Source organism: Trichoderma aggressivum, assembly GCF_033847375.1.
Source record: "Trichoderma aggressivum f. europaeum strain CBS 100526 chromosome Unknown scaffold_013, whole genome shotgun sequence".
Taxonomy (NCBI): Eukaryota; Fungi; Ascomycota; class Sordariomycetes; order Hypocreales; family Hypocreaceae; genus Trichoderma; species Trichoderma aggressivum.
This window is the reverse complement of record NW_026946379.1, coordinates 257,967-277,524: the sequence shown is the minus strand read 5'-3', so window position 1 is coordinate 277,524 and position 19,558 is coordinate 257,967. Positions and strand designations below refer to the sequence as shown.

The 19,558-nt window shown below is 49.2% G+C and overlaps 8 protein-coding genes across 8 annotated transcripts; 3 read left to right on the top strand and 5 right to left on the bottom strand.

Moving 5' to 3' along the window:
• Nucleotides 1-355: 355 nt before the first annotated feature.
• Triagg1_4218 (uncharacterized protein) lies at nt 356-1,484 on the bottom strand (the record flags this gene model as incomplete). The annotated part of the gene is made up of 3 exons (XM_062898597.1): nt 356-641; nt 705-1,137; nt 1,196-1,484. The coding sequence occupies 3 exons, from the start codon at nt 1,482-1,484 to the stop codon at nt 356-358; spliced, it is 1,008 nt and encodes a 335-aa protein (XP_062756725.1).
• Nucleotides 1,485-3,127: 1,643 nt separating this feature from the next.
• On the bottom strand, nt 3,128-5,493 carry Triagg1_4217 (uncharacterized protein; the record flags this gene model as incomplete). The annotated part of the gene is made up of 4 exons (XM_062898596.1): nt 3,128-4,318; nt 4,379-4,915; nt 4,990-5,285; nt 5,406-5,493. The coding sequence occupies 4 exons, from the start codon at nt 5,491-5,493 to the stop codon at nt 3,128-3,130; spliced, it is 2,112 nt and encodes a 703-aa protein (XP_062756724.1).
• Nucleotides 5,494-6,073: 580 nt separating this feature from the next.
• Triagg1_4216 (uncharacterized protein) lies at nt 6,074-7,073 on the top strand (the record flags this gene model as incomplete). Its single annotated transcript, XM_062898595.1, has 2 exons — nt 6,074-6,366; nt 6,434-7,073. The coding sequence occupies 2 exons, from the start codon at nt 6,074-6,076 to the stop codon at nt 7,071-7,073; spliced, it is 933 nt and encodes a 310-aa protein (XP_062756723.1).
• Nucleotides 7,074-7,571: 498 nt separating this feature from the next.
• On the bottom strand, nt 7,572-9,091 carry Triagg1_4215 (uncharacterized protein; the record flags this gene model as incomplete). Its single annotated transcript, XM_062898594.1, has 4 exons — nt 7,572-7,628; nt 7,682-7,768; nt 7,829-8,991; nt 9,049-9,091. 4 exons carry the CDS (start codon nt 9,089-9,091, stop codon nt 7,572-7,574), a joined length of 1,350 nt encoding a protein of 449 aa, XP_062756722.1.
• Nucleotides 9,092-9,637: 546 nt separating this feature from the next.
• Nucleotides 9,638-11,109, bottom strand: Triagg1_4214 (uncharacterized protein; the record flags this gene model as incomplete). Its single annotated transcript, XM_062898593.1, has 7 exons — nt 9,638-9,734; nt 9,795-9,887; nt 9,959-9,987; nt 10,040-10,604; nt 10,702-10,848; nt 10,912-10,966; nt 11,028-11,109. 7 exons carry the CDS (start codon nt 11,107-11,109, stop codon nt 9,638-9,640), a joined length of 1,068 nt encoding a protein of 355 aa, XP_062756721.1.
• A 609-nt stretch (nt 11,110-11,718) lies between these two features.
• Triagg1_4213 (uncharacterized protein) lies at nt 11,719-13,920 on the bottom strand (the record flags this gene model as incomplete). The annotated part of the gene is made up of 1 exon (XM_062898592.1): nt 11,719-13,920. One exon carries the CDS (start codon nt 13,918-13,920, stop codon nt 11,719-11,721), a length of 2,202 nt encoding a protein of 733 aa, XP_062756720.1.
• A 398-nt stretch (nt 13,921-14,318) lies between these two features.
• Triagg1_4212 (uncharacterized protein) lies at nt 14,319-15,017 on the top strand (the record flags this gene model as incomplete). The annotated part of the gene is made up of 1 exon (XM_062898591.1): nt 14,319-15,017. One exon carries the CDS (start codon nt 14,319-14,321, stop codon nt 15,015-15,017), a length of 699 nt encoding a protein of 232 aa, XP_062756719.1.
• Nucleotides 15,018-18,031: 3,014 nt separating this feature from the next.
• Triagg1_4211 (uncharacterized protein) lies at nt 18,032-19,244 on the top strand (the record flags this gene model as incomplete). Its single annotated transcript, XM_062898590.1, has 3 exons — nt 18,032-18,205; nt 18,279-18,887; nt 18,951-19,244. 3 exons carry the CDS (start codon nt 18,032-18,034, stop codon nt 19,242-19,244), a joined length of 1,077 nt encoding a protein of 358 aa, XP_062756718.1.
• Between the last annotated feature and the right edge of the window lie 314 nt (nt 19,245-19,558).

Here is a 19,558-nt window from a genome sequence, read left to right as displayed (position 1 = left end):
GTTTGTTGCCTCTTGCTTCTATAAGTAGCCAAAGCATCAATGTTTCAAGTCTATGTAGTATTTAGGTTGTAAGACGACGTCTTGGTGACGAAGCAAGAAATTGACAAGTAGAAAAAGACCCACAAACAGTACCAATCAGCATCGCAAGGCAAAAAAAAAAAAGAATAAACTCAAGTGTGCTTTCTAAAGTTTCTATTAATCGCTTAAATGTCTATATCCAACAAGAGTCTAATATCTAACCCCAATCTAGTATATCCCTGAGATCCTTCGCTTGGCAAAGTTTTTCATTACATCATTACCAGAGGATTGCATGCCTCGTGTTCTTGTTGCCCCCTCATATCCGCCAATCATCTTTCTAGTTCTGGGCAACCAGAACGGCGCGGTATCGCACATTGCCCTCAGTCAGTCTGCGCATAGCGTCGCTCATGCCAGTCTCGTTGAGAGGGAACTTCTCGATCTGGGGAGTAATCTTGTGCAGAGCGCAGAACTTGAGCATCTTGCGCATCTCAGTAGTAGAAACAACAACTGAGCCCTGGATGCGGATACCCTTGAGGGCGACGAAGAACATGGTGATCTTGGAAGGGTTGAAGTCGACAGTGAGGGGGTAGATTGAGCTGTTGGGAGCCATCAGAGGGACGAGACTGGAAAGTAGATTGTCAGTACTAATGATGCGTATACTGGCTGTGCTCATGTGTGAAACTTACGCCTCGTAGTCAACCTGGGCACTTCCACAGAGGAGAAGGTGGTTGATGGGCTCCATCTTGCCCTCAAACTTCTCGCCCTGGCGGAAAACGTGGAACTCCTTGGCACCAAACTTCATGGCCTCTTCGCGCTTAGCCTCGCTGCTGGAGAGAACGACAACGTGGCAGCCCATGGCGGCAGCCATCTTGATGGCAATGTGGCCGAGACCGCCAATGCCCATAATGGCAACTCGGTCAGTGGGCTTGATTCCATACTGGTCGAGGACAGTCCAGACTGTAGCACCGCCGCACATCAATGGAGCAGCATCGGCGGGGTCGATCTCGTCGGGGATCTGGAAGACGCATCGGGCATCAAGAACAGCACCTTCGGAGAAGCTGCCGGTGTCGGTATCAGCGTTGCCATATGTGACGGCGTTGGCGCAGTACTGGTCCCAGCCTTGAAAATCATTGTTAGCAACGGTCTGCAAGTTTGCATTGGCCATGCGTGCACTTACCAGTCAGGCACTCCATGCAGTTGCCGCAAACTTGTCGGACGTATCCAAAGCCAACGACATCGCCAACCTTGAGGCCGGTGACATTGGGGCCGAGCTCCTTGACTCTTCCAATACCCTCGTGTCCAAGAGTCATGTCGGCGTGTCTGTAGTGAAGATCTGTGCCGCAAACACCAGAGTGTGTCATCTCGATGAAGACATCGTTGGGGCGGAGTTGTCTGTTGATAGTCTTGCGAACGGGGACATCGCCCTCAGCTCCGCGGTAGACGTCAAAGGTGACTTGGCTGCTCATGTTGGATGTGGTTGAAATGATGTGAGATGTTTTTGCGCTTGTTTTGATTGTAGTGAAACTGGAAGAATTCAAATGCTGAGTGCTGAAGATGCTTTTGTATTGTACTGTATTGTATTGTATTGTATTGATGACTGTGTTCTGGATGATGGAAAGTTGCTTTGAGGAGCGGATCCACGGCTCTTTAATACTTTCATCGTCCATCAACCATTGCAAGCAAAATCCCGACAATCTGTGCCCAACACAAAGAAGAAGACAATTAATTACAAAGTTGCTTCGTAATGCCTCGGATATCTCTCCGTGTTAATACACCTATTTCGAGATACCGGAAGATCCCACCGACGGAAGGAGTTCCTTGACCGCGGATTGTCCCGCCTGCGAAAGACGGAATGGGTTTAGCGTCGAGCGTTTTCTGCTTCTAGAAGGTTTTTAAAGAGGTCTGATTGGAAGTCTGCCTTCTCTGTAGAGGATTTGTGGGGCGCTGAATACGCAGTGACATCATGTCCGGCGCCCCGCTTATCTCATCACGGAACAGAGTTTGTGGCCAATGAAAAAGATTTCACAATGCCATCATGCTCTATCCAGGGAGGCGGCTATCCATTGCAAAGGGTCTCGAATCTCAACCGATTATTAATTTCTGTGATATGTAGCTTAGACTGTCTTTGCTTCAATCAAATGGGTTCAACGTGGCAAGTGAGCTGGAGAAATGGAAAAAAGGCGCACAATTGAGTCGACTCTGGCTCTCATTTCAGGCTGTCATGCAGATTATGGGTCATTACACGAGTTGTTTTTCACTCCTTGGTTATCAAAATAGCTACCTACATAATACGACTAATAGATTGACACGTAAGGATGTGGCCAAGCTATCAAGTGTCAATAATCACATCATCATTTTCATGTTGCAATCAAGCGCTTCGGAGTAGGTGTAAACCCGTTTGATTACCTAGTCGGAATTCAGAGCCCCATGCATGCATTTCAGGTGGAACTTCAAAAACATGAATCGAAGAGGGACGAGTCAATTTTTCGGATGTTACCTTTGCAACAATGCAGCTTTTTGGCTCATACTCTTGTATCGTGTTATACGGATCGACGGAGTACAACTAACACGAGTATCAGGGTAGATGGCTCCATACTACGGAGTATTCGTCCCGCGAATTCCGCTCTCAGTTGAGAGCCGAGGTCTGTAGAACAGTAAGCGGGTCGGGACAAAAAAAAAGAGTGATATAGATAGAAATGAGCCTCGTCAGGGGCCAAAAAAAAAAGATATTAAAAGAGAGACATGGCAAAGAGAATTCTACCTAAAAATCGGGGCGTCCAAGGCAGCAGTGTGGTCTGTATTGCTCATAGAGATACTTGCATGCAATCCAGTATTCGGGGTTTAGGGTAGTCTAAGATTGGCCTTACTTCCAAGATCTTGATCGGTTCTTCCGTCTTGATCCACCACTTGGCCCACCCGGCAGAGCTCAGCCGCGTTTTAGTTCTTCCAACGATAAGCAACTTAGAAGACTACGAGAGGGAGATTTACCTTTCACGAACATTGTAGTGTTCTCAAGCTTTATTACAGGTACTTTGGGATGTACGCAACAATCGGTTGACAGTTCTTCGCAAATGTAATATTAGAGCCTAACCACGTGTACCTAAGCCAACTAGAAGTCAAAGTCTTCTGGAGAAAGCTCTTCAATGCCCGTCATCAGGTCGTTGCTCATATCAGTGAGGACGCTCCAGCCAGGGTCCCATTCCATCGCTGCCGAGGCCAGATAGGATGCTGACTCGTCCTGAGTGGATGCCACTTCTTCCGCCGCTGCAAACCCGCCGAAGTGACCCCGGTCAAATCCGCGATGGCTGATATATTCCAGCGAAAACCCGTCCAGGCTCCATGGATTCTCTACAACGGGGTTGTTCACTGTCTGATCCGTGGAATTGTAAGGAGGCGGAGGAGGCACGTCTGTTTCGTCGAGGTCATGTCCGACCGGCTGAGACAGATGTCGAAGATCCGTGCGGCGAGACCGCTTGCGGATGACTGCTCCGAAGTACGGTATCACCACTTCCCGACTTTCGTCCGCCGTCTCGGGATCGTTGAGGCTCAGCATTTGAAGCACTTTTCGACACTGCGCTGCAACTTTGCAGTTGTTTTGAACCTCTTCTCCATGCAAGAGTCTGTCGGTAGTGGCCACCAGCTCCAAATCTTCATCTACACTGGACGAGTGACCTCCTGCGCTGCAGTGGAAGGTGCTGATAAGAAGAACAACGGCGGCAGTAAAGCACGCGAAATCCGTTGTCTTGCATTCGAACAAGCAACAGCCCGACTTGTTTTTGCAGCGCAAGAGTCGATATCTCCTTAAAATCTGCTTGGCCGCTTCGATGCAGGCCGTTCTGCTAAAGTAGTGAGGGGAGCTCGCTGTCGGCTCTACTAAGAAGGGTAGGTGAAGGAACAGCTTGACCCAGAAGAAGTAGAATTGTTGCAACAGCAGCTCTCTGAATTCGCTCAGTTCTACTCCATGTAAATGGAAATTATCCATGCTTTCTGGAACAGACCACCATTCTTCTGGCTGTGTCGACGCGACGGACGAGAGCTCTTCATCTAGCTCCATCGCCTTCGCAAAGGAAGGCTTTCCGTCAGTCATATTGCGGTCAATGATCTTTCCACTGATAATGGCGCATCCAAGGACGAAGTAAAATCCTTGACCCATTCCAGCCGCTGTGAGAACAGACTGGTAATGGTTGTCGTTCAGCACGTAAGGTAAGCCAAGGAGCATACTGCAGAATCTATCGCCGTGGTAAACGGCACACCACAGTCTCAACTCCGTCCTGGAGTAGTTTTTCCCACAGCATAACCCCTAATCTCAAGTTAGATCAATTTGTTCATCATTTCGACACGGACCAGAACAAGTACATACCATCAGCTGCGTTGCAGAAGCACCTTTTCTCCATACAAGCCAAGCTCTCTTGGGCTGACCGCAATCCGTATACGATTTTGCAAGCAGTATAAGGCATTCTAGGCCCTCTATGGTTGCCGTATAGTTGATGTCTGAGATGATAAGATCGTCCACCAGAGTATATAGATGGCGATGCTTATTCAAGCTACGGGCAAATGCAATTGCAAGAGCGCCAATGTCGGCTGGGTTGCTGCTCGTATATGTTCGCTTGGCAAAGGCCTCTATCGTTTGAGAAGGGGCTTCAGAAATAGCATATGCCTTTGAGCGGAAGCTGTCCCACCACGACCCATGTTTGGTAAGAACAGACATGATGGCGTCATAGCTTGGTAGCATTGAGCGTAGAGTTGAGCACACGTATGCAGATTTGCTTTCAAACGGTAGCAGAAACGGAGGGTACATCTTCTGCTCTCTGTCTAAAAGCTGGTTGAATGTTGAGCTGCCATAGGTTGTCTGCAGTGTAGGAGAGCCGCTCTCCCCGTTTTCCCCTGATGCCGAGAGCTTTGTATACACCGTTAGCCTCCTTAATGACTGTAGGTACATGTGCATATCATGACATCTATCTTTAAGCTTACCTTGGCATCCACAAGCAGAGACACGATTGGCGCATAGTCTGCCCTCTCTGTCGCAAGGACATCTGACGTCTCAGCATCTCCACTGCACGTGAATTTGGGAGGCTGGTCCGCGGATGTCCCATTTCGGCCTTGAGATGCCTTCCCATTGGCAGGCTGTTTCCGCGGCACACTCGGCTTCGACTCTGAAATGCCGACTTCCTCGTAGCCCTGCTCAATGCAACGGCCGTCACGAGATTTGCACAAGACGCACACAGGGTCGCCGGGGGGATACACACAGCGAGTTTTGCGTCGTCGGCCTTGTTAATAGCAACCATCAACATTTACAGGCTCTAAACGGATATCTTCGTAACAACGAAGACGGCCTACACGGAACCCCGTACAGGCACACGGAGACGCAATGCAATGCATGGACTTACACTCGGTGCAACTTCGGGTCCCCTTGCGCATCTTCCGCACTCGATGCGGAAGCGGGTTCGATATCGAGACACCTGAAGGCTCCTCCATGTCGGACGAATGGCAACAAAGTTGCTCTGGAATTCAAATACCGTGAATACGACTCGGCGGACAAACTCAACTGCAACCCAGAGAAATCGATTGATCCTGTTTTGGTGCGTGAAATGAGGAGCAACGCATCTTGTCCGTGGACGAAGCCTTTATTGATGCTTCGTCCGCTCACGTGATCGGACGACGGTCTCTTCATCAGCTGGATGCATGTCAGCTTGGCGTCTGATTGTTTCTTGTCCGGCTGTTCGTCCAGTGCAAGTGTCGAACTAAGTCTTGTCCATCTCCGGACTTAGCGGCATGGCGTCACGGAGGGTTGAAGTGCCCCGAAGAGAATAGTAAACATGAGCGAAGAAAAGTTCATAGACGGGCCAATGTGCCAGGACGAAGAAACATGAAAGATATATATATATACGGCCTTCGGTGCCCGATTGAAAATGAAGTTTCTCATCACAATCCTCACACTACAACGACAACTACAACGACAACAGTACTAAGCAACTTACAACTTCTCTTCATCGAGACTTATACACTTTCAACGCCTTTTACTCTATAAATAGCATCTCTTCACATTCACATAAAAATGGCCCCCCTCGTCTTCCTCGTAACTGGATCTACATCCGGCATTGGTGCTGCTTTGGTGGACCACATTCTCTCTCGCGGAGACAAGGTCATTGCCAGTGGCAGAAAGGTCGAGGAGCGACTTGGCCATCTCAAGTCTAAATCCGACAACATTGCTCTCTTGGAGCTTGAGGTCACTGCACCTATCGAAGAGATCAAGACCAAGATTGAGACGGCATGGAAAATCTTCGGCCACATTGATGTCTTGATGAACAATGCTGGTATGTCAGCCATGACAACCATCGAAGACGCAAGGTATGTAGCTATTCATTCGGGGCAGATTATCCACACCATCAGTCTACTAATTCACCATTCGAAATAGTGATGCATATGTGCAAAACATGTTCAATGTCAACCTCTTTGGACCAGTTCACTTGACCCAGGCCATCTTGCCCTTCTTCCGTGCTCAGGGCAAGGGTTGCGTTGCATTCACTTCTTCCAGCTCAAGCTGGATGGCCCTCCCGACAATGTCCCATTATTCAATGGCAAAGGCAGGCCTCAGTTCCTTCGCAGAAGGCCTTCACAAGGAGGTCATTGGCCTGGGCATTCGAAGTGTCGCATTCGACTGTGGTGGCTTCATCACCAACCTCATGCAGCCTCGAGAGGGTGCTCACGCCAGCCCCCCTGGTGCTGAGCCCACCGACGCATACAAGCCGCTGCTTGGAAGCGTTATCGGCATGTTTTCCAACGACCCTATGGGTCTCATGCCAGGATCACCCGCTAGAGCCGCCTCTACCATGATTGACGTGATCAAGGGAGAGGGAGTCGCGGCTGGCCGCCCATGGGCCTCTCGAGTCATCTTGGGCTCGGACGCACTCGATAGCGCTAAAAATCGACGAGAAGACGAGCTTAAGCTGCTCACGGCTTGGGCGCCTGTCAGTGCGAGCACTGATGAGCGGAAGTATACGCCTAGAGATGATCTCCGAAAGTTCACCATGGTGACTGGTTCGGAGCAGCTTTAACTGTATTCTTATCTTGGATGTATCATATAGACAGCGATAGAGATATGGAATGTTTTTGTTACTCTTTATGTTAGTATATGTATATTTAGATAGTTATCAATGCAAACGCAAAATGCAGCTCTACTGAAGGCTTTACTGGCGTGACGACAATGAAGTGTGTTGGCTGCAACGGCATTGTATAACTGGACTGTAATGGGTGATATCATTAAGGTAACGACTGTATGCTATTTATATATATCACCGTCCTTCTGTGAATGATTTTCATCATTTTTTGTAATTTTCCCCCTGCGCATATATAGTCTCGAGGTGATGCTAGCTCAAAAGACCGGCATCAATCGAGGATCTCATATATCAGCGCACATTTATTTTCGGTGAAAAGCATGAACAATAGTATAAAACGAGTGTCACGAAGAAGACGTATCTCAAGCCTCTGCTTGACAATGCGATCGCATGATGTTTCCATCAGGATCGTGAATCGCAAGACCCCGATTGTAACAATCAGTAGTCATCTCCACGGCTAATGACCTCCTTCACGGTAGGTCGGAGCAAAATCGTCTTGGATAGTTTGTTAGCATTCGCCTTCCAAGTATGCACATGATATCACTCACATGCTCGTATTGGGCAGTGTAAGACCCTTTCTTGTCGAGCAAAGGCGGGTAATCTTCAACAATGCCAGATTTCACAAGCGTGTTGAGCTGCCAAAACCGTTAGCTACACCGGGAACATGGTTTGAGGTTGATATAGTCATGACATACCCCGAGGAGATACTTCTCCTGCCCAATTCGATCCAAATAGCGCCGGCAAAACGGGACTGTGCCGAAATTCTTCTTGATCACATTCAAGAGTGATCTGGCTGAAGACAGACGAAGTTCTGCCTTTGGCGCATCTGCACGAAGGGCATAGTGTGACACGTCGCCGTGATCGTAAACCCAGCCGTTGCCAGTACTGCCGAACGTCTCAATGGCAAAGATGTCACCCTCTTCCATTTTGGTCATGTCGTCCGACTTTACGGCGGGAATGCTCTTGGTGCCGTGGATGCGATATGGTAAGATACTGTGGCCGCCTATGTTGCGAATCGACTTGATCGGATAGGTGGTTCCGTGGATCTCGCATTCATAGCTCTCCATGGTCTCTTGGATGTATCCGCCGAGTTCTCCAAGGCGGACATCAATGCCTGCCTCGCGGACGCCAGTGTTCGTGGCGTCCTTGACGGCTGCAAGGAGGTTGTCATACATAGGGTCGAACGCTATTGTAAAGGCGCTATCGACGATGCGACCATTCACATGAACGCCAATGTCAATTTTCATGACATTATTCTGCCGAAGCACGACCTTGTCGCCGGCATTTGGGCTGTAGTGAGCAGCAATCTCATCAATGTTCAGCCCGGTCGGGAAGCCCATGCCGGCAATAAGGGAGTCGCCTTCAGTCAAGCCATCGTGCCCAAGCAGACGCCTCACACTGTCTTCGATGCCGTTGGCAATCTCAGTGAGGGTCTGGCCTGGCTTGATGTTTCTCTGTGCCCACTGGCGGACCTGACGATGCGTCTCGGCCGCCTGGCGATAATCAGAGAGGAAGTCGCTCTTCAGGTTGTCTAAATGACGCTTTTCTTCGTCAGTAGTGCGATAGAGGTTCTCGTTTTTATATTCGACCTCTTCGCCCGTGGGGTAGTTGTTGTTTGGGAATAGTTTGGACACAAGGATGGATGGAGGCTCCGTCTGCGCAATAATCTTCTTCTTCTTGTTCTTTCTCTTCCTGTTCTTCCGTTTCTTAGAGTCACCGCCCTCACCGGCAGCAACTGTGACTTCAGTGACATGTTGGTCTGGATCGTCATCCGAGTCATCACCAGATTGCTCGGCAGCGTTTGCTTTAGCGGTTCCATTAGCACGAGCGGAACCAGCCACCTTTCCAGATGTTTGCACTATCTAGGCTGTTAGCTTGTGACCAGTATCTTTTGCCCACAAATGAGGTCACGAACCGTTGAGCACCTTACGCTCGTCAGAGGGAGTTTTGGCAGCCATGGTGTCGATAAAGACGATTGCTTGAGTTTACAGGATCAAAATGGCTGAGATTGATGTCAGTGCACATATCAAATATTCATCTTCAACATGTAATCCGAAGGGCGCGAGGCTTCATGGAGATGCATATAACGGGGTCATGTAATTAATGCCAAGAGGCATCAAAAGAGAGAATCCCTCCAATCTCAGGCTACCTAATCATGTGGTAATTGACTGTCGTCAGCTGGGGAAAACGCTTTACAATGACTTGTAAAGGGGCGGAGGAGAGATAACTTGTTGTTATCGCTGCTGTTGACTTGCGATACGAGCATAGGACGACGAGACACTGATGAGTATCTGGCCATGTGCATGTAGCTTCAGCACTCTGGCGATTCACAAAAAGTGATATTGACATGCCGACACCCTTCGGCTTAGCCCTCTACGATACAACAAAAGCTACATTGTTTGCACGCATACATACTATACATGTATAGTAATAATATGTCTTATACCTCATAATACACCAACACTGTCGTCAATCACCCCATTGCCGGACTGTGCGCCACCTAACTATGGCTTGAAGACAACCTTTTGTACCTTCATCTCATCAAACAGGGCATATCCTTGAACAGCCTCGTTGAGCGGCATGATGTTTTCAAACATGAAACTGACATCATTCATTAGATTACTAAACGCTGGATATGAAAACGACGGATAGATGGCTCACCCAAGTAGGTGCTGCTTCTTCTCAAGCAGAACAAGAGCTTCGGAAAAGATGCTCCGAACAGGGCATCTGCCCATTTGTAGGCGAATATTCTTTCTGTATATGTAGTTTCATTAGGAATTTGCTTAGAACTTTCGTATAGAAAGAAAGCCACGAGATACACTTACCCGTATGCCTCAACTCCAGACCATGGAATCTAGCAATCGTCAGCTCGAACTAAACAACACCTCTGCGCATCTTGAACCTACCTCTGCATTGTGAACACCAATACTGCTGATCACGCCAAAGGGCCTGACAATGTCAAAAGCAGTCCTCAATGCTGGCGACAGTCCGACAACCTCAACGACCAAGTCGGCGCCTCTTCCTCCTGTTGCTTCCAAGATCCTCGCCGTCATACCCGCCTTGTCACTGAGGAAGTTGAGGGGCTCGGCACCAAGTTGTCTTGCCTGTTCAAGTCTGCTATCCACGCCGTCAATGGCAAACAGATGCTTGGGTTTCTGCTCTGCCGCAGCAATGACTGCACACAAGCCAACGGGACCACATCCAATCACCACCAGAGTAGATTCTTGGATGTTAAGAGTGGGAGGCGCCATGCTGAGTGCGGATTTGACGCCAAAGAATCCGGTGGGGAAGATGTCAGCCATGAGAATTAAAGCCTCATCTGAAATGGATGGTGGTGCTTTGGAGACTGTGCCATCAGTCAGGGGCACGCGAACATATTCTGCTTGCCCACCATCGAGCTTGGTTGATCCGAAAAGCAAGGATTTCTCACAGCGCGCAGTGGCGCCATTGAGACAGAAAAAGCACTTGCCACTGATGTTTCTGTAAGTACAAACGTCATATATCCATTTAAAAGAAATTGAAATGTGCAGAATGAAGTCGATGAAATCTCATGATTCAAGGTACATACCATGATGCGGTAAATGGCGCTACAACCTTGTCGCCAACGGTGACTGACTTCACAGCTGGTCCTGCAGCTACGACAGTTCCTGTAAACTCATGTCCCATGATGAAGCCAGTATCGGAGGACTGATGGCCACGGTACACGTGTAGTTCGCTGACGGGATATTCCGCGTTAGCGAGTCATGCGTTCATATTGCACCGGGAGGCGTCAACTTACGAGCCACAGAGAGCAGTTGCGCTCACTTTGACAATGATATCTTCATCGTCCTGGACTGAATCAAGTTAAAAATCTCGTATCGTAAAATCGAGTGCTTTGAATTGGCCAGAACTCACTCTGAGGCACCGGTCGGTCTTGGATGGAGACGCTGCGGGGTCCATCAAATACGACGGCCTTCATGGTCTGAGGAAGAGCCATTTTCCCGGAGAAACAACACAGTGAAGAATGAATAATGGGATAGCCTGTTGTTATACTCTGTGTGAGTATCAAAGTGATTTCCGAGGCCGGGAGGGGCTTAAATATATACTGAAGCGCCCGACGTCAATATGGGTCGAGATGTAACACTATTTCCCCACAATGTGCCCTCAGCTCATTCACCCCTCCCGTCAGTTGGGCACTAAGAACCGCTGCCGAGGGTAGCCCGAGATTTGGGATAGATGGGGACTACAGCAATGGTTGATAGAGACGAATCAGAGCATCTCGGGATAGTTGCGGCACGCTTCTCCCACCCACCCATACGGCCGTTCTAGAACCGAGCCTTGGGTAACTTAAAATGGTGGGCTGGGGCTTGAGGTATATGCACCTAGGCTTATGCCTTGTCATATTTTACTTTGGCCGTGAAGGACCTGTGCTTATGTATATCTGCTTCCTTTGGACAGAGGTCGGTATGGACATACACCACATTAAAGGCTTTCGAATATATAGGTATCTTGATGCTGCGGTTCGATGTAATCATTCTGTCAACGTGTGCTTCGACATTTCAACTGTAACCCTCCCACCCTCCATCTGTCGATCAATGCTTTTAGTCTACTCAACCTCCTTCCATATCATCTCGAGCTGGAATATTTGCATCCATTCATCCGTCCGATTCGCACTGGCAAACCCGGCTTGCATGTTATTGAACATTTGCGCTCCCTGGGCTCCCTCATCTGTGGCATACCAGCCCACTGAACTGTTTCCATGAAGGTTTCCGTCCACGGCACCAGATACCGACTTCAATCCATCCATGCCGTTATACATGACACTCAAAAGGCCCTGGTGCATTGCATTCTGCATTTTCATAAGCTTCATCTCGCGGATAAACTTCATCTGAGGCACAGTTTGAGTGTATATCTTCAACCGCTTGCTTCCGAATTCTGTAAACTCCGCCAATTTCTCGTTCGACTCGGGGGATCCGGGTGGGCTAGCATCACACACTTTCAACCACATTGTGCGCATACGTGACGACCAAATCTGGCAAATCTGGGCACGCTCATCGTATGCTTTCTTGAATGTCACGGATTCGCCAAGTTTGGTGTCAGCAACGAAGCTCAGATAGCAATCTTCGCAGAACAAAGCATTTGGATACCCCCACCAATGTCCCTTCTCCACGACTTCCAGGCCGGGACAAACGGGAACCGAGGCAAATGCCCGAACATAGTCTAGGTAGTAGCTGAAAACTCCCAGGTCTACAGCTTGAGCGTACTTCCTGAGGTATTGCCGGAATCGGGGACTGGCAACACAAAAATCGCAAACAAGAGTTGCCTCGGGATTGCGCTGCGCGGGCTCGAAGAATTGAGCAACTCCGCTGGTTCTCAAAACGGATGTATAACATGTCTCACACACGTCAAAGTTGTCGCATCCTCCCTGGATTGTCCACCAGTTGCCACGAACAATTCCGTGCTTGGTGCAAGGTGGGAGACGACACGCCACCTCCGCCGAGCTGGTGAATACAGACCAGTTGCGCTGCTCAAGGGCATTCTCCATGGCCCATACCAAGGGAAGGTTGGTTTCAGTCAATTTGCAAGACCAGAATTGGGTCATGTGCTCAAAGTATGAATCGAAGCCTGGGGGCATGACATACTTCTCAAACTCGTTCTCAAACCGTGTGAAGCCAACTCGGTCCAGATAACAGGCTTCACAAGCTCGCATGTTCTCAATCTTGCGCCGTGGCATGTACCAGGTGCAGTCGTTTGACTGTACATCCTTTCCCTCGCATTTTGGCAACGAGATGCGATGGGTCGCCAAACTAACAAAGCCGGCCCAGTCATTCTCTTTGGCCTTCTTGACAACGACTCGAGAGATGAATGGCACGGAGATGTCACAAGACCACTGCTCACCGGTCGGCTGTTCACGATATGGGGAGAATTTGGTCTCGAATGGTGTCCCCGCTATCCGATCCTCGTAGCAAGCCTCACACGAGATGAATCCGTTGATCTCATTGCCCGCCATACCGAACCATTTAATTCCATCAGAGGCTGCCGTAGGGTTGCGTCCTTTGCACGCCTTGACATTGAGTCGCTTTTCCAAGAATTCACGCAGTGCATCCACATTGCCGGTGCGAACAGCCTCGGGCCAAATGAACTCTTTGACCCTAGGGAACCAGAAACAGCACGTGGAGTTAAAGTTGTCAGGCCGTTTAATCTTCTCAAACTTGCTTGCCAGTTGTGTAGGTTGGATGTGATCAGCGTGACATCGGGTGCAGATCAACAAGTCAGGCAAGTCAGGCAAACGGTACCAATAGAGCGAATAGTCCACCGCCCTCGTTTCTGGACAATACGTGATGACTTCTAGAGGTTCCCCCGTCGCGCGGATATGGGGCGGAGGCCGGGGTGCATTGTCATCCAAGGCTCTCACAGAAGGCTGGGGTGCCGCGTTTTGTTCCACAGGGTTCATGTTGAGATTGTTCATTTGCGTATAAAGATTAGCCATGGGATCCTGGGACTGCACCGTAATAGGTGCTGGGATAGGCTGTTGGGTCTCTGCCAGGGGTGGAGGAATCGGCATGGCATTGTTTGTTGGTTGAACTGGTGAGGTATGATCAACAGTCGGCGCCACTGTCTGTTGTGTATTGGGGGCAGCGACTGGTCTGCGTGGATATTGATGCTGATTATTTGCCGTATTGGACGGCGGCGGCGGCGGCAGACGTTCTGATCCTGTTGGTGCTTGCTGCCCTACTGCATTTGGAGCAGCAGGCTGAGGGGGGGCATGGTTGTTCGAAGTGTCCCGTGCTGGAGGACGAGTTGACATTGGTGGTGGAGGAGGAGACGAGGGAGTATATGCTGGCTGTTGCCGGGGCAGAGGCCCATCATATTCCCGAGGAACAGGTGAATTATACTCTCGAGGAACAGGTGCACTATATTCTCGAGGAATAGGTGCACTATATTCTCGAGGAATAGGTGCACTATATTCTCGAGGAACGGGTTCAAAAGCACTATAATCCCGAGGAATGGGCTTAAAAGCATCGTTATCTTGAGGAATAGGCTCAAAGGCCCCATAGTCCCGAGGAATAGGTTCAAAAGCTTCCTGTTCTCGAGGAATATGATTAAAAGTCCCTTGTGAAGCAGCATTTCTCTCCGGTGTAGGAGGCTGTGGTGAGGTGGGAGGTATGTTTGGTGGTTGCGCTGCCGCAGGAGGTGTATATTGATATGTTGCCGTTTGGACAGAAACAGCTGGTGTTGGTGCATGCGAAGCTGGTGAGTACTGGGCAGCAGGAGAGGGACTGTTGTAGTACGAAGCGGGCTGTGAGGGAGAGTATGTGTGTGAGTGTGAGACCGGATTTTGCGTATTTTGAGCTGGATTATATGGAGGATGTGGAGGATAGCTGGGCAGATTCTGCTGAACTGGTGCCCGAGCAGGAAGAGGAGGGGGAGGGGGATAGGACTGAGCTGGAGCCTGAGGAGGAGGGGGGTACGAATGAGATGGGCTCTGTGGAGGAGGATACGACTGAGGTGGATTCTGAGGAGAGTACGTGTAAGATGGACTCTGCGGAGGAGGATAAGACTGAGACGGGCTCTGCGGAGGCACTGTCGCTACAGGGCCGGGAGTTGTCGATGCCGGAGCGTATGAGTACCCGGAATGTCCAGGCGGCGGTGGACCAGGAGGGGGTGGATAATACGGCGCCGGTGCGGCTGCATTCGGATACGGCGATGCAGGAGGAGGCGCCGTTTGGTATCCATAATGAGTTTGCTGCTGGGGGCTCACGTTTGCATATGGATATTGGGCATTGCCTCCGTATGTCTGCGCTGGCTGGCCACTGGTCTGTCTCGGCGGGGTGGGAGGAGGAACAGACCCATTGCCATATCGAGGAGGCAGCGGCGGTGGCTGCTGGTAGTAGCCTGACATGATGCCGCAAGTTTAGATGGAGTTATCAAAATGCTCTGGCTTCAATGCTCTTTGTTGCAGCCCCGTCAAGAGTTTTCAAAGACGTGTCCAGAGCAGAGGATTTGCATCTTGAGAGATTAAATACAGGCTGCTACTGCTAGTCTCTAGCCCGCGTAAGACGTCTTCGGAAGTCTAGGCCTTTTCGTGTTACGAATGGGTGGTTCAGCTGCTGCTCAGCCTCCAGTGGGGAAGACGCACTCACGTATGGAATGCATCTCACGGACTGCGGCGAGGCTCCCACGCCCTTCCGATCTGATGGAATAAGCCTTGCCAACACGTGGTCCCAGGGGATTGAAGCTAGCGAAATGTTGCACTAGCATCATGAGTGAGATTCTTAAGTTCGGAGTGCTGCTACTAAACTAGCAACAGACTGGCCAGACATCTATAATATATGTAAAGTTGAGGCTACAAGTTGAAGTAATCTCGAGGCACTATGTGATCCGTCTCGCTGTGAGGGTGGTCATTACACGATGGATCTGTCGCCATTGCTAGGCATCATTTTGCTTGGCTCCAACTTCAAAAACCATATGTTTATATTCGACAGATACATTCGACCTGATATGTTGGTGCGATGTGAGGCAAATAGATACATGTACTATTACGTGCAGCCACTCATGTCTCGCGGCAGATTGTCTCCGTGCTGCCTAAATCATACGAGCACGGTATTGTGTTACACTGTTGGCAACTTTCCCCTCACCTTCAAATCCTCGACACCTCTTGGGAGAAGCGGGAATTTCTGGTCAGCGCTATCGTAGAGCCCAAGTTGTGGGTCGTGAAATGGCAAGTTCATCTGCCTCACATTCGCTCTAATTGACCTGCGTTGCCCGTCGCTGATTGGGGAATCATGGCATTGCACAGCTCCGCAATCGATGTGGGTATTTTGATTTCTGGTTCTCGCATCTATCGAACAAGTGAGATAAGAATCTCACCCGAGAGCAGTCCGTGCCTTGGTAGAACCAGTAGCTCCAGGACGATCATCCGCATCCACAATCACTTTCACCTCTTCTGCCACTTGCATCGTCATTGAACGAACTGTGTCTATGGCCCAGCTATTAACGAAATGTCCAGGACACAAGCCGTCAAATCAGGTGATGAGAGCTTCTATATGAGGACAATTTCTTCTACATCCCTCGATATCCTCTAGATCAAAATATACTCCCCTTGTATTTCGGCTACCCAATATTAGCTACCTCATTGCATTCTCCTTCTACATTTTGCTGATTTGGTCTGTCGCTTGAGGATGTAGGCAAATGCATGAGACATCCGCCAGTCCAGGCAGATCAAGTTTGTTTTAAAGTAAGGATGGGAGTGCTTTCAGAGATTGGCAGTTAGGACCAGGTTTTTACCAGCACGGTCAAGTCTTACCTAGACTCGACTATCAGAAGAGCCAGCATATTGGGAAGACATTTATAGCTATTAGAGTCTTATGAAGAATTAATTGATTTGCATGCCTAGTTGATCCTTTCGGAGTCATCTTGTTATTTCCGCCTCTCAACTACTCAGTCATCACATTTACAAAAGCCGGGTTTTTTGTCTTTTCCATGTCAAGCGTGCGGACTTATGCGAACACCTGAGGTTTACTTGAGTGGATTTTACGATTACTGGGACGGTGGAATGATTTGTCCCGGCTCCAACGATGAGAACACAACCGCCCCGCCAAGTCCGCACCCTGGACCCTCATCACCAACCCGAGTTTGCCGAGGTATGGTCGCCTTGGTTGGGATTTTCTTTCTTTTTAGATGAAGCCTTTCCACGATGTTACAATTTGCGGAATTAGACTACCCGTTCATTCTGTAGTTGTTAATAATATCAGAAACTGGAGGCAAACAGCTATAGCAACAGATACTAGAAAAAAGGCTATAATGCAAAAACGTAGCGATAATAGCAGATCGGTGGAGATAATAACCTATCAAGTCATGGATCATCTTGAGGGTGGCAGACCGCATCCTTGTCTATTGTGGAGCTCGGCTTTACCATCTGCTTTCGTTGAGTCGTTGTCAACTTTTATTTGAGTCTGGTCCTTGTTAAGCTAGGCCGATGACCTATGAGTACTACTAACAGGCACGCATAGGATTTGAAGCCCGGGACATTCGTTAAATCCGAGTTGGAATCGCAGCATGCTTGAGTTCCAAATGCTGCAAACTTGTAATAATTATACCTAGGTAGGTTCCTGCGATGTTGAAGAGCGCCTAATGAGTGATACTGCATCTCATGCGAGTATTCGAGACCGACGCTTAGTAACTGGTAAAACGCAGTATCATACCTACTCAGGCACCCGTAGAACATACTCGTAATCATTTCGTACATGTACTTTGCTTAAAGTGCACATTGGTGGAGCTACTGTTGAACCACAACTTGCCAATCGGGGAATGTCTCCTGTTACCGGTCGGGTTGTATTAACTCCAGCTCACAATTTCCGTCATAACTGCGAGAGAGCTGAGACTAGGTTTCAAACGGTGTATAAATCAGATTGGCACATGGTTGCGTAGGCCCAAAGATGAAGAGGCAACTTTAGCCTGGAAAGTCCGAAAAATTTTCGCAATCGCCGATTAGCCACAAATCAGTGTGGCTCCCAATCAACGGAATGGGACAGTAGCTATTTGTCGTATTCACCACCTTTATTAATCAACCAAAATGGTGAACTATACGCTTGTGGCTATTGCTTTACCACCGTGTTGGAAGGCGTGGTCTTCAGGTGTGGGTGTCATCAAAAATGAGTGATGATACAGCCTGGTGTGAAAGTACTATCGTTTGAAACCTGTAAGGTGGGATCGCATATCCAGTTTATCGATGCTAGAGGCCCCTATGACATAATAGAAGCATCCGGAAGCGTAGAAGATATGAGGAGATCCAGTGTATAAAGACCAGCTCACTGCCAGTTGTCTCTGAACTCGAGCCAGATCGTAGCTTCACACAGACTTCATCAAGAATAACACCAAAAACAACTAAAACAACTAAAACAACTTTCAGTACCAAGATGTCGACTGACTATAAATTCGAGGGATGGATGGGAGATGATGCCGCTTCCGTCAAGGGCAACATGGTTTGGAGGGAGTTTCTGCCAAAGGAGTGGGAAGAGACTGATGTCGACATCAAAGTCACTCACTCTGGTATCTGCGGTTCAGACTTGCACACTCTGCGATCAGGATGGGTGGGTTGAGTCTTCAAACGTTCTCCACAGGGGCTTCCACCCGAACAACCATACTGACTCGAGACATCTTTAGGGCGCTACCGAGTACCCCTGCGTTGTTGGACACGAAATCGTTGGTGTTGCAGTTCGAGTAGGCTCCAAGGCTGAGGGTGATATCAAGGTTGGCGATATTGTTGGCGTTGGTGCTCAGAGTGATTCTTGCCTTGGCCGCGACGGACCTTGCTCGACCTGCGATGCAGGCCTGGAGCAGTACTGCGCTGGCAACGTCAACACGTACAATTCCAGACATCGCAACAACGGCAAAGCATATGGTGGCCACGCTTTGTATCACCGAGCTCCTTCTCACTTCGTCGTCAAAATCCCCAACGGCGTTGCCCTCGAGTTTGCTGCCCCTCTGATGTGCGGAGGCATCACCGTTTACTCGCCACTCAAGTTCCACGGCGCCGGTCCTGGTAAGAAGGTCGGCATTATCGGTGTCGGTGGTCTTGGACACTTTGCTGTGTTGTTTGCCAAGGCTTTCGGCGTTGATGAGGTTGTCGGAATCTCCAGGAGAGAAAGCAAGAGGGCGGATGCTCTCAGCTTGGGATGCGACGACTACATTGCAACAAGCGATGACAAAGATTGGGTTAAGAACAACAAGGAACGCTTTGATCTTATCATCTCAACCGCTTCTTCTGAGGATGTACGTTGCGCAGTTCCCCCTGCCCGTTACCCTTGTTCGGTGCTGACTTTTTGCGACTATTAGATGCCTTTGAATGAGTACCTGGCACTCCTCAAGCTCAACGGAACGCTCGTGCAGGTTGGCGCTCCGGAAAACCCCGTCCCTCTCCGACCTTTTGCCCTGATTGCTGGCCGCAAGAACCTCACTGGCTCAGGCATCGGCAGCCCGGGTGAGATTCGTGAAATGATGCAGCTCGCCGCTGACAAGCAAATCAAACCATGGGTTGAACTGCGACCTATGAGCGACGCCAACCAGGCTATGGTCGACTTGGAGGACGGCAAGCCTAGATTCCGATACGTCCTGGTAAATGAGTGGTAAAGAATAGGGCCATATGTCCAATATTCACTCGGATAGCAGAATTACCATCAGCAAAAGATGAAGAGACAGGTGGATTTATGAGTCGAAGGGAGATCAATAAGCGTTGCCAATTTGTTTAAATACCATAGAGAAAGAATGCATTGCACGTCATATAACAAAGACGCTGAGATTATAAAACTGAATGTTATGTTCCCATGCATATGGGAGCGGGACTGATAAGAAGGAATTATCCCTGTAGCCAAGGTATAACCATTTATGAAGCATATGTACACTCAGTTGAATCTAGCTATTAACTCAATACAAAAAACTAGCAA